General features: G+C 42.9%; 1 protein-coding gene and 1 non-coding gene across 2 annotated transcripts in view; both read left to right on the top strand.

The window, feature by feature from the left end:
- The window catches only part of ATP6V1C1 (ATPase H+ transporting V1 subunit C1), a 55,594-nt gene extending 52,345 nt beyond the window's left edge, over window positions 1–3,249 (top strand). Inside the window, exons 12-13 of the mRNA XM_088442662.1 lie at window positions 63–189; window positions 2,608–3,249. Coding sequence (XP_088298788.1) covers window positions 63–189; window positions 2,608–2,703 — 223 coding nt within the window. The 3' untranslated portion in view covers window positions 2,704–3,249. The remainder of the gene's footprint in view (window positions 1–62; window positions 190–2,607) is intronic.
- A 4,927-nt stretch (window positions 3,250–8,176) lies between these two features.
- LOC148510624 (U5 spliceosomal RNA) lies at window positions 8,177–8,291 on the top strand. The gene has a single exon (XR_015869386.1). It is a non-coding gene; the product is annotated as a U5 spliceosomal RNA (small nuclear RNA).
- The last annotated feature ends 5,300 nt before the right edge of the window (window positions 8,292–13,591 follow it).

Below are 13,591 nucleotides of genomic sequence, written 5' to 3'. Positions count from 1 at the left end.
TTTAGATGGCAGTGTTGGACCCTGGGGAGCATTGTATAAGTAACCCTTACTCCTGTTCCTAGGTATGGGTTACCAGTGAATTTCCAAGCCATGCTGCTTCAGCCCAACAAGAAGACCATGAAGAAACTACGGGAAGTCTTGTATGATTTGTACAAGCACCTGGACAGCAGCGCGGCGTCCATTATAGATGTGAGTAACTCATAAAACCCATAGTCCACATCTAGGATAGTTGACAATATATTGTGACTTTTAAGTCCTTGTGTGCTACTTTGTACAGAAGTCAGTGTATTTATTTATTTAATAGACTTGTCTTTTTCCAGAGTTAGTATTCAGTAGGACTGGCTGTTGGAGACAGGCAATGACATTATGAATCATCATACTGATTGAAATCGGGTCTCTAATGAGGTCATGTCTGTTGTCACAATGTTGTGTTATATTTGCAGCACAAGTATAATTGTTTTATTACTTTATTGAATTATGTATTTTATACACTTTCTTTTTTTTTCTCTCACCCATAGTTTTTTCTAGCACATTAACTGCACCTTAACACTGTTTTCTATTTTCCTTTTGTGTTTGTGTAATGTATATGTTTGGATGAATATATAAAGTATCTGTTACGAGACTATACCATCGTTTCAGTTAAGACTCATCACCTATATGGAGGGAGACCATAAAGCTACATCTAGCTTAGGAACCACCTGTACTAGACTTAATTAAACCCCCCGAAAATGTTGGTTTCAATATGTTACTCGTATTATCATTTTGTTTAAATTTATATGTTACCAGCACTTCAGAAAGCCGCCTATCTCCGGTGCTGTGGCACTAAGCTAATTTTAACGTGCGTGTTACTAAACAACATATGTTCGCCATGCAACATGAGATGCGTGTAATAATTGTCCACGCTTGTTGCTAAGGGGTGTGGTATAGGAGGTAGACAGTAATTAGTTAGACAAAGTCTAGATAGACACCAGATGTTAGACAGTTAGACAGGGAAAAAAGTTAGACACATTACAGTTCGACAGGTACAAAAGGTCGACGGGTCAAAAGTTTGACACAAAAATGGTCGACAATTATAATTTTTTTGTTTTTTAACCCTAATCTTCACCCTAACCCTCCCTTTGGTGCCTAACCATCTGGGTAAGTGTCTAACCCTAACCGTGGGGCTAAGTGCCTAAACCTAACCCTCCAGTAAGTGCCTAACCCTAGCCCTAATAAAAAAAAAAAATGTGGCGACCATTTTTGTGTCGATCTTTTCATGTCGAACTTTTGACCCTGTCGATCCTTTGTACATGTCTAACTGTAATGTGTCTGACTATTGTCTGTGTCGAACTTTTATCCTTGATTAACTATTGACTGTCTAACATCTGGTGTCTATCTAGACATTGTCTAACTAATTACTGTCTGTCTGTAGTCCGGAACCTGTTGCTAAGGAGGCTACACTGATATCACTGCAGGATTCAATTAGCGATGAGTCTGTCACAAACCTTGCACGCTGCAATAACATGGCTTATCCATGCAGGATAATCTCACTGGGTTTTTAACCCACATCATAGAAGTATAAGCAAAGTTCTCCCTCCGTAATTACCTGCAATGTTCGCAGCGCGAGGTTCTGATGGAACTTAGTGCTTAAGTTGAATCTTCCCCATAGTAGAAAAAGCAGTGACCGCATCTGATGCTGTTTTTCACTTTTGGCTTTCGCATTCATTTTTGTAGGGGTTCTTATTTTGGGTCTTATTTGAAATTGGATGATTCTTTATAAGTAAAAGTTATTTGTAATATTATACCATATACAAGGGTTCAAGACTTGGTGCAATAGGGAGACAAAAAAATAGCTCTTAACCTTGTGCGAACACATGTGGAACCTGAAGATAAGAGACTTAGGGGTCTATTTACTAAGCAGTGTTAGGAGACAGAGTGAAAAGTGATAAGGTACAAGCCAATCAGCTCCTAACTGTCATGTCACAGGCTGTGTTTGAAAAATGACAGTTGGGAGCTGATTGGCTGGTACCTTATCACTTTTCACTCTGTCTCCTAACACTGCTTAGTAAATAGACCCCTAATATTTATCATAGACAGACATTCTTGGCTATTACATTTGGTCCTTTATCCGACATTTGTCTCTGCCTTCTTAGCTACTTGCTGTTTCTATTTGGCTCCTAGTATGTAATCTGACAGCGTAACTGAAACAGCTGACATCTAGGGGTATATTTACTAAAATGCAGGAGTTTTTTTTTTTAGAAATGGAGATGTTGCCCATAGCAACCAATCAGATTCTACATATTTATCTAGCACCTTCCAGAAGAAAATAGCTAGAATCTGATTGGTTGCTATGGGCAACATCTCCATTTCTAAAAAATGTACCCTCCTAGAATCAATCTCTGACAAGTCTGTGTGGCGTTTATTCACATACGATCTCCAATGACCCTCAATCTGTCATTGTTATTGACGAAATGCATTTCACTACCGATCCCGCGTGGGACAATTTTGGAGCATTGAACCATTCTGTAGTCTGAAGGACTATTTTATGCTATTATGACCTATTGAAATATTTTGGCCTCCTTTATGTACGTTTGGTATTTTGTAATCATCATAATCTGCTTTCTCTAGGCTCCCATGGATATACCTGGATTAAACCTCAGCCAGCAAGAATACTACCCCTATGTGTACTACAAGATCGATTGCAGTTTGTTGGAATTTAAGTAACATAAACCTTTTATGTGTGTACTTGGAGCAGCCATGAGTTTGAAGTACAGTGATACCCCTAACTACTTACAATGTGCATGCTTCTCATACCCCAGGGTTCCATCTGCCCAAAAGGGGTTGTTCCCCTCTTCCATAGTTGCCGTTTTGACACTGTTTTCTTTTAAAGAAAGTTCAATCGATATTGTTGCTTTTAATCAGAGGTATTTAAATGTCCACAGAGCAAATAAGAGTCTATTTATAAATACATGTATTTATGCCAGAGAGGCCACTTAGTATCCTAGAAGATTTAATTTCTCATTCGTATGGTGATCAACATTTATTCTGCTCATTACCACTGCTCGTACGTAGATCTTGTTTACAAGAGGTCATGGTGTAATGTTTTATACCATTCCATTCACTGTATTTCGTTCATAAACGTGTTTAAATGTGGAGTTGTGATGTAAAGTGTATGTACTATTTAACGTATGTGCTTTCTGTATATTTGATAAGGATCTTTAGAGCACTGTCAGCGCGCACAGGAAAAATTAAACATCCCTGTTCAAATGGTATTGTGTCCTGGCCTTTTATCTCTCCCCATTCAATGTATTGCTGAGTGTTTCTTCTCCTTGTAATTTTTAAATTGCAATGGATTAAGTAATGGACTTAATGGACATATGCTGGCAAGTCGGAGTTATTCATTGTAATATATATATTCATTTTTAGGTGCATTTGAGTTGGTAAAATGGGAGCAAATTTAGATCAACCTGAAGCCGATCAGACCATTGTGTATTTGCCAACCTGTAGCCAATTTCAGCATCTTAATGTTACTTTCATAATGTCCTTTGTCTGTATAGATAAGTTGGGATCCAATCACATTGTCAACATCTACCAAGTTGACACAGTGGCGGCACCACACATTAACAATGCCGAAATTGGAATGTTGACATTCTCAGAATGCCGACTGTTAGGTTGCAGGAGGTAGGTTACAATTAGGCTGCTGGGACCTAGGCACTAGGGGGATGGTTGGTGATTAGCAGAAAATACTCGGCCAAGCCGCCGTTCCGTCAAAGGTCTGTGCCGGAAGTGACCGTTACATGACCACCGGAACTGCTCCATCCGCCAGGACCAGGTAAATGGCCGTGCTCCAACCGGGACGTTGGGTCGATATTCTGCCATGTTGCCACCATGTCGACATTCTCATGTCGACTTGATAACTGTCAACCTTAGCAGACCACACCAAGAAAGGGAGAGATTTGTATCTGAAAGAGATCCGTAAGTGCTGACAAAGGTTTCCATTAACAAGACCTCTACTGAAGTGTAATCACTTGAGACCGTTACATCTCTCTCTAAGGTGTTTGGAGAATCTAAGTCCATTGCAGTTTAAGGTGTTTTGGGGGCTCGTCTTATCCCGACTTCCCATGGTCAAAAAAACTTTAGTAGTTACTTACATATTCCGGGATCTTGCACTAATTTCTCTGTGCTGCAAAAGCATCTATAATGGAAATTAAAATATTTTAAATAGTTGCACAAAGGTATCCTATACTGTGATAAAGTTTATGTAATCAGCTTTAATATTTATTTAAGCTTTCATTTTATTTTTAGCAACCTGACGTGATCCATAATGTGGACATGGAGGAGTACACACTAAGGCTGGGTACACATCAGACGATCCTGGATCGTGTGCGATTGGATGACCGATGTAACGATACATTAGTTGCCCTTAGACGCAGAACGATATAGCGAGCAGCCGCGTGATAAATCGTTAAGTGGCCGCGTCCAGGAGCATGCCGCCGGATTGCCACATCTGTGCAGAACAGCAGATGTGACGGCCCCGATGTCGGTGGGCGGGAGTGCACCATCATAGGTACATCAGACGATGTGTATGATAAGTCACTCCAATCTGTGGGGTCTGATGTGTACCCACCCTAACCACTTTACCCAACATTTTAACGTGGCGCATGATTCTTTTGCAGGGAGCTGTTGTAAAGCTGGGTACACACTCGATGTCGGGCCGACTTGTCGTTTCGTAACGACGAATTGCCTACATCACTCAGTGTGCACCGGCAATTGCACGCTCCCACAATATGGCTAGCGACCTGTAATAAGTTAATAAAGGAAGGAACAGTGATCATTCCGTCCGTCCTTTATCTCGTTCTAGTGTGTACGGGCAATCCCTGTTCAAGGGCATTCGTTCCAATGTCTGAACGAATGCTCATCGCTACAGTGTGTACCCAGCTTAAGGCAGCGCATGCAGTCTTAAGATGTTATGAGTTAATATTTTATGACATCAATGGCGCGAAATTGTTTTTCACATACAACACGTCGGACTTGTTCTTAAGTGGGTCTATAGTTCATCATCGCACAATCTCTGTTACTTATCTAAGCTCCATTGTGGCAATTTCAATAGAAGCCCGTTTCACTGCGTGGGTCTCTATAGTACCCAAAAATATGCAAATCAATTCTCTTTCTCCTGGTTGCTGTAGCAATTTTCTTTCGGAAGGTGAAAACTGCAGATACCTGATCTGAATTTTAAATGGCAAACAATTCCCTTGGCCATTGTGAAGCTGACCATCACTGTGTGGGTTGTGTAATTGGGCCTCATTGTGTGTTAAATGTAGCATGAGGCACCTTTCATCATGGAGGAAGAGTATGTGGGTTGTAGAGTGCGGTCTACAATTACTCTAACAATTGTTTAAAATAACACAAAGGAAATTACAAAGAAATTAAAGTTTACTTGTCATCGGGACACAGTGAGGCAGCCGTCGTTCTGTACTAAACCCATACTCATGATAATGCAACCTACCAATTTACATGGAAATTATGTCTGAGGCATGAGGCACTGATGTGTACTCTTTTATTGACACTACACCCATAGAAAAAAAAGTAGCAGAATTTATGAAGCAGTCATGTTCTCCAATGAAGCAGCAATTTATTATAATCTTAATTTTTGCATGGTCAGAATTTGTTTTAATTTTTCATAATTAGAGTCCTCTTCCACCAGCGGCTCCAGTGTACCGCTGGCGGGATGCGGGTGTACCTACTGGCGGTGGGTGGATTGCTGAACATCCTGCGACCATGAAAAAACGATTGCAGGATATACTTGCAGTTTCAAACTACTGATGCGTACACATACATCTTACTTCATAGCACGATAAACAGCCCTTCGACTCGGTAGTCTGATTAAAATGATATGCGGCATGCCTATATTCTGTTTGCGACTGCGGCTGTATCTGCGTTGGTGTCACAGCCGCTGTATCTGCATGCGAAATGCCACGTTACAGTGTCACAGCTGCTGTATCTGCATGTGAAATACTATGTTGGTGTCACAGCCTCTGTATCTGCATGTGAAATACTATTTTACAATGTCACACCGCTGTATCTGCATGCAAAATGCTACATTAGTGTCACAGCCTCTGTATCTGCATGCGAAATGCCACGTTAGTCTAACAGCCACTGTATCTGCATGCGAAATGCTATTTCTCCTTCATCCACTAGGGGACACTGGAATTCAAGACAGTGGGGTATAGACGGTGGTAGAGCAGAGCCTGGCACTTTAAATAATTCTGATGCCCCATCAGCCCCAGTTTTTAGAATGTGCCTGAGAGAGCCGGTCACATAGGGCTGAGCTCCAGCCCACTCTTAGTATTTTTTCTTTTATTTTCCTTTATTTTAATTTCTAGCTTTCACAAAGCATTGAGGACAGGCTGACAGAGTACTGCGTCTGTCAGCCTGCTACATGGAGGCATCAGGTGACCCGCCACCACTAAAAAAAAGAGTGCGTGTCGGAGTCCCAGGCACCCTGGCAGTAGCTCAGGGAGGACACGCCACAGCTTAATATAGAGGCTGTGTCCGTGCTTCCGAATGCCTAGCCGCAGCCCTGATGCCAGCAGTGGTAAGTATAGCTCTGTTCCCCTTATGGGAAACAGAGTTTAATCTGCGGCCCCTACGCCCCCTCCCAGGCTCATGTGGTATATACTGTAGTATATCCCCTCCTGGAATCCTGTAACGCCGCTAGCGTTATTACAAGGGGCGGAGCTACCGCGCATAGAGCGCGGATACCAGTACAGGGAGACTGTTCAGACAGTCTGTAACGTTGCTGCCTAGCAGCATGCCTGATCCCTGCACGATGAGCGCTGTCTTACTTTATAGAGCCTGACAGCGCTCTGTTTGCTGCTCTCACGAGAGCCGAATCCTCCCTCTGCTCTATCCCCACGAGGAGGGAGCCTGCCGCGCCCCGCTACTCCCATAAGGGAGTCTACATAGCGCACCAATTGGCGGGGCCTAGGGCTGGTCCCTGCCGCGCTGGTGCTTGTAGAAGCGCTGGCTTCTGCACACAGCCGCCGGGGAGCGAGGCTGTTATTCACAGCGCTCTCGGCTGCGGGTTGCGGCGCCGGTGCTTGTATGAAGATTGCACCGGCGCTGTCTATTTCATTCCCGCTCCCCCACTCGCATTATGCCTACAATACATTGTTTGCGCCCCGCCCGCTTATTATAGTAGGGGCAGAGTCTACTCCATGCTGGCGTGCACAGATGCCGCCATACTCCAGGAGTATTATTAGCATATGCACCTGCCTTAAAAGGAGCCGGGGCTTATTGCCAGCATCTCCTGCATCCTCACTCTGGAGTTGTGTGGGGGGTGCAACCCTTAACAGGGTTGTGGGTTTTATTCCCAGTACGGCCATAGCTGTTTGGAGTTTGTATGTTCTCCCTGTGCTTGCATATGGCCTCTACCGTCTTTTTCTTTACTTAAACCTACAGCACCTGGTCTTATTAGGTTTAACGGCACAACTGTGGAGTTTGTACTTTAACCTGCAGTCCTTATAGAGATCTGGCTCTGCCTCATCTCGGTTATATTGCAAGTAGTTCCCCTACGGAACTGGGCAGTGTACTGGTTTAATATTATATAAAAAAAAAAAGGACCCGCCGCCACTATTATAGAGTGAGTGTCCGGGTCCCAGGCACCCTGAAGCACGGGGAGGAACATGCCACAGCCTAATATAGAGGTTGTGTCCATGCCACTTTGCCCACCACATATCTATCAGCGCCTAAGGCCACACGCCCGATCTCGTCTGATCTTGGACACTAAGCAGCGCCAGGCCTGGTTAGTACTTGGATGGGAGACCGCCTGGGTATACCAGGTGCGACAGGCTTATTACATTGAACATCTGGGGCAAATATGCTTGATGTGTAACAGAATAATGCAGTGTGTTTCTTGCATCTATAGCTGCCAGAGATCACTCTGCCTAAATAGTCGGGGCCACTGTTCTGGCTGCTGCCAGAAATTACGGTTATTGCATATCTTTAACCCAAGGTTAGCACAAGGGTGCGTCCCATCCCCAGGCTTAGGCCTCACATTGGCTCGCCTAAAGAATGAGCCGTACTCTTCTCATGCACATATGTGGCTACACATGTTAAATCTCAACAGCCTTCGGTGCTTACCTTAGAAGGTATGCATCTGTGCATCTATAGGGATTTATATCTTATTTATTCCCTTATACTGTGGTTTCTCTTCAGATCGAATAAATCTTTCGCCTTTTACTAAAGATTTCCGTGGAGAGAAACAATCATGAGTTTCATGTACTTTTTTGATGCCCGGCAGCTGCTGGGCTGCACACACAAGAAGTAACGTATGGCCGTTGTAGTGGTTGGCATTGCTGTCTCACATCACTGAGGTCATCTTTTGATTTCCATCATCTGGAGCCAGAAGGGCACACCTGATAAGGCGAGTACACCGGTAACGGAAGAGTCCCAGGATCGCAATCAGTCTGGGATAGTACGTTGCTAACATTTCCTGCCCCAACACCGTAGCAGAATGACGGCCACGCGCGGCACATGAGTAGTCTCCCTGTGTGGAGGTAAGCCACATGTATGTATATACTTGTATTTTGTACTAAACCCTGCGTTTAGACCTGGGGCTCAGTTCCTACTAACTATTGCCCATGTTATATTTTTCAAATTATATCGCCACCTACTAATCTTGTATGTAGGTACGCGTAGGCATGTAGGGATTTATGTATGTGTTATGTATATATATATATATATATATGTGTGTGTGTATATACAGATGTATGTGTGTGTGTGTGTGTGTGTGTGTGTGTGTGTGTGTGTGTATGTATGTATATATATATATATATATATTACTTATCCTTACCATTAAAAGGGGTAGGATATGTTCTTATCAGTTTTATGTCTGATACCTAGCATATTTAAAGAGGATGCTGCGATGGGAGGCTGGACTCTCCTGATCTGGTAGTTTGTTCTATAACTCCGCTTTATACCATCTCTCCCTAGGGATTGGGTGGTGTGTGTATATTATGTATAGAATTATGGATATGTGTAGGTATTCCTATACTTCCACATTCATTAAGATACATCTTATTCCACGTCTGGAAAGCTGCCAGGGTTTACCAGAAGCTGTCGCTTATATCCATACATATTATATGGTGGCTCTATAGATTAGAGACCTGTTCTGCAGCTTACATAGGATAGTCAGAGACTCCTACGGCATTGCTTTTAGTATGGACTCTATACATGTCCTGGGGCCTTCCTGTATGTCCACACATGTATAATAAGGATATGTACTTACACCCGCCTCGGGTTATAGTCCTGTTTCCGTTAGTCTATATCTACAGTGTCCACTTCAGGGGACCTATTAATTACAACTACACTCTAGGGCGCACTTAGTAACAAACTTGTAAGATACTAGGAATGCAATGTGTGTATATATAGATATAGCATGCTGATCTCCTTGTGCGGGATATGTGTATGTGTGTATATGTATATATATATATATATGTAATGTAGCGTGCGGATCTCCTGGTGCAGGAGTTTGACAAGTGACTTACTATGTCGGTACTAACTCTTCCTTTCAGAGAGTTTGCCTTTTCATGCAGCTATGTTTATATGTGTGAATGTGTATATATACTGATATATTCCCGTTCCTTGTATGAATTTTCCTAATAATTGGAGAAATCTGTTTTTGCCCCTGACTGGCGTTATCACTACGGATATATCTCTTCTTTACTTGGGATAATTAACGCATTCTATGTCTATGTACAGGTACCTTTCTCGGTATCGATTCTGGTACCTTATATTATTGTCTTGTCACATATCTCACTACAATAGGTATCTGTAGGTCCCTTGGGTACATTTCCTATCAGTACATAGAGAATCCAGGATCTATTCCATCCTCATGGCTTATTTAGTTAATTTACATGAAGCCTAGGGCCACCCGCCGATATAGGCAGGGTCTGGCCTGGGTTGTATCAGATTGTGGGCGTAATACACAATTCACCATTATAAGTGTTAATGTAAGGATACACTAGCAGACCGTTTTTGGGGTATGTGTAATCTCTATATGGATACATATCCCTAATGGAACAGGCTCAGGTATAGCGTCCTGTTGTACGACCTTCTTGTCTCCATTAACAATTTGCTAGTTTCTACAGTATTTTCTTCTGCAGCATCTCCAGACTGAAGTCCGTGCTGTAGAGCATTGATCTTTGCCCACTGAGGCTACTCTCTGTACCTGACGTGGTGGTTTGCTGTGAGATGAATAAGGTCAGTGACATCCTACATAGCGTCCAGAGGGCTTCTGGTCGCTCACAGGTAAGAAGGCTTACCCCACTAATGCCTCGGCAGATGCTTTCTTTTTCATGCATCCTGACATAGCTGCTGTTCTCTCTTATGCACCCTAGTTGCTGTCCTAGCAGCCTTCCGCTCTTTTAAATCAGTTGGCTGTACACTTTAGAGCTTTCCTGGTGTGTGGGTGCATAATTGCAACATTGAGATTTGTGACCCTATTCTACTGGAATCTGTTGGGGTTATGGACTGAAGTACATCTATGGGCTAATGCACATCTTTACTATAAAGTGTGACAGTCTCTATGTTCCATACAGGGGGCCTGGTTTGTTTCCTGTTCAGTATCTGTTGATAAATTCAGCACACTGACAGGTACCTCAATGGTAACTTCATAGTTGTCCTAGTGCTTTAGCCTTGCGGATGGGATACTTCCCTATATTGGTAGCTCTCCCTGGGTGGAGGTGGCATCCGTGCTCTTTTTCTGCTAAGGGTATCCTGGGTGTTTTCATACTATGTTCAGGCCAGTTGTTGGTACTGATTACACTCTACCATCATGTAGGAAGTTGTCTGCTGTTTGACAGGATGGGTGGTACTGCCGTCTGACCCACTGGAAGGAATTGTAGTCTCAATCCTCTCGTATCCGCCTCTGCCTCATGCCCAGTTGACAACTTCTATGGTCTAAACCTTCCACTGGTTACCAACCCTTTAGTTGTTGGACCTCGAGAATGGTTCAGGGCGACTGTTAGGTCGTGATTCTTGCCTCCTTGTTTGCTTTGTTAGGAGTCTGTGGACAGGTCCAGCTCTGTCTCTGTATATTGGTCTCATTATACTTTTATCTATATGATGTCCCGCAGTGCTGGGATTCTGCTGTCTGAGACTGTTGCAGCTTCCTGTAGTTGTCGCTAATACGGTTTTCTCGAGTTTTGTTCTCATGTTACTGCCATTCTATGGATTCTAGTTGGGGTTTTCTGCTCCCAACGGTCTTGCTTGGTCTGTTTTTGGCTGAGCTTACGGTGTTCTGATGCTTTTCATCTGCGGGTACTCTCTCTAGCCGTATTCCATTGAATTTACGCTGTAAGTTGTGGAATGTCTGTGACTGTTCAGCAAGGAGCTCTGATTGTCTCCTGGCTCTACGACATGCCTCCAGTCTTGGGCTGTCCCTGTTTCGGTTGGCCGAAAGGTCGGCAGGTTCTCCACGCTTCCCACCCGGGAGGTTAGCTTTGGGACGTCCCCACTGTCTTGAACTCCAGTGTCCCCTAGTGGATGAAGGAGAAAACAGGATTTTGGTACTTACCGATAAATCCCTTTCTCCGATTCCACAGGGGACACTGGACGCCCGCCCAGCGCTGCGTTCCTGCCGTTTTGTTGGGTCCTTATCTAGTTGTGTGACTGCATGTGTTCCCTGCAGAGGGTTCCTCTGTTCTTCTTCAGTCTGTATTGTTCCGTTCTGTGGTCTTCTCCTTCTCCTCATTTTCCTATTGTCTACCGTCTCCTCTCGGGCTCAGTTCTTAAACTGGGGCTGATGGGGCATAGAGGGGGAGGAGCCAGTCACACTTCAGAATTATTTAAAGTGCCAGGCTCTGCTCTACCACCGTCTATACCCCACTGTCTTGAACTCCAGTGTCCCCTGTGGAATCGGAGAAAGGGATTTATCGGTAAGTACCAAAATCCTGTTTTTACAATGTCACAGCCGATGTATCTGCTTGCGAAATGCTACGTTAGTGTCACAGCCTCTCTATCTGCATGCAAAATGCTATGTTACAGTGTCACAGCCGATGTATCTGCTTGCGAAATGCTATTTTACAGTGTCACAGCCGCTGTATCTACTTGCGAAATGCTATGTTAGTGTCACAGCAGCTGCATCTGCATGTGAAATGCCACGTTAGTGTCACAGCCGCTGTATCTATATGTGAAATGCGATTTTATGGTGTCAGCCGCTGACAGTTGTCATGTTTTGGAAAATATTGTCTATATCTGCGTTAAAGTTTAAAAAGCAGCTTATTAAAATAATAAGGACAGAGAGAGAAATTACGAGCGCTATGTGTAATAATTATGCTCTAAATTAGTGGCACCTGTGAAACAAGATTTTTTGTTAGTAACATATGTTTATAGCTCCTCTCTGAGGAATTGGTTTGAGGTGAGTTCCGGTTCAATATCACAGTTGCCGTAGTGCTGCGAGCCCTAACTGTCCCTATCTTGTCCTTCCAGTGGACACTTAATGTGGTACGGGTCCAGGCTGTGTTGGTTACTGGGGGAGCTGGAGCCTGGCCTTGCCTCTTGTTCCACGTGTACCTCTGGCGTCTTGCTGGATGCGGGTGATGACGTCAGCGGGATGCAGCGGGCAATGTAAATGGCTTGACTGTCAGAGTGATCTTGATGCTGGATCTGACCACCTTCTGCCCCCAACGCGTTTCGTGCCTTCAGACACTTTGTCAAGGATGGCATTGGGTCCACCAAGGGTGGTTTAAATACCTAAAAAAAACCTTTATTTAATTTTGTTTAAAACCCGGAAGTTATCACCGGAAGTAGATAAAAAGAGCGCTATCCATGTGCTGGCCTCCATATTATAGAATAAAACAAAAATACTACATAAGTTATATGGTTAGGTGCCACATTGATAAAATATATATGGAAAATTAATAATAAATATAATTATGTATAAATATTAATATATTGAGTTAAAAGGAAATATATTTTTTTAAATTTATATAGTTAGACAATATTTTAAAAAGTTTCCATGGATTAAAAGGTTGAATGGTTGAAAGTTTTTCAGGAAGTTTATAAGAAAGCATTTAGTTCAATATCTATATTCAAACCAAATGGTTGTAGGGTTTTGAGATTGTAAATCCACTTTGTTTCTATTCTTTTTAAACTATTTACAATGTTTCCACCTCTCCAGTTTCTGTGGATTTTTGTATTGCTGTAAATTTTAAACCCACTGGATCTTTTTGGTGTACTTTCGCAAAGTGGTTTGAAACGCTATGAGTTTGTAGGCCTCTTTTTATGTTATAGATGTGTTTCGCCAGTCTAATCTTCATTTTTCTATTGGTCTGACCTACATACTGGAGCCCACAAGGGCATTCTAGTAGATAAATTATTCGCTCTCACAGGAAATAAAATCTTTAATTATATACTTTTTTTTCCAGTAATGTTCGATTTGAATTCTTGTAGTGGTTTTGTAGTTGTTATTTTTGAGTCTTGCATGCTGCACATTTAAGGCAGTAATGATGTCCTTTGGTCAAGAGTGAAAATTCATCATCCAAGGCAAATGAAGCTTGTTACTAGCTCCTGTTTCATTTTTCTGGCTTTAAAGTAAATCGTGTGTTTT

The sequence above is a fragment of the Taudactylus pleione genome, unplaced genomic scaffold (genome assembly GCF_031769625.1).
Source record: "Taudactylus pleione unplaced genomic scaffold, aTauple2 ptg000314l, whole genome shotgun sequence".
NCBI lineage: Eukaryota > Metazoa > Chordata > Amphibia > Anura > Myobatrachidae > Taudactylus > Taudactylus pleione.
This window is presented reverse-complemented; position numbering and strand designations above follow the sequence as displayed.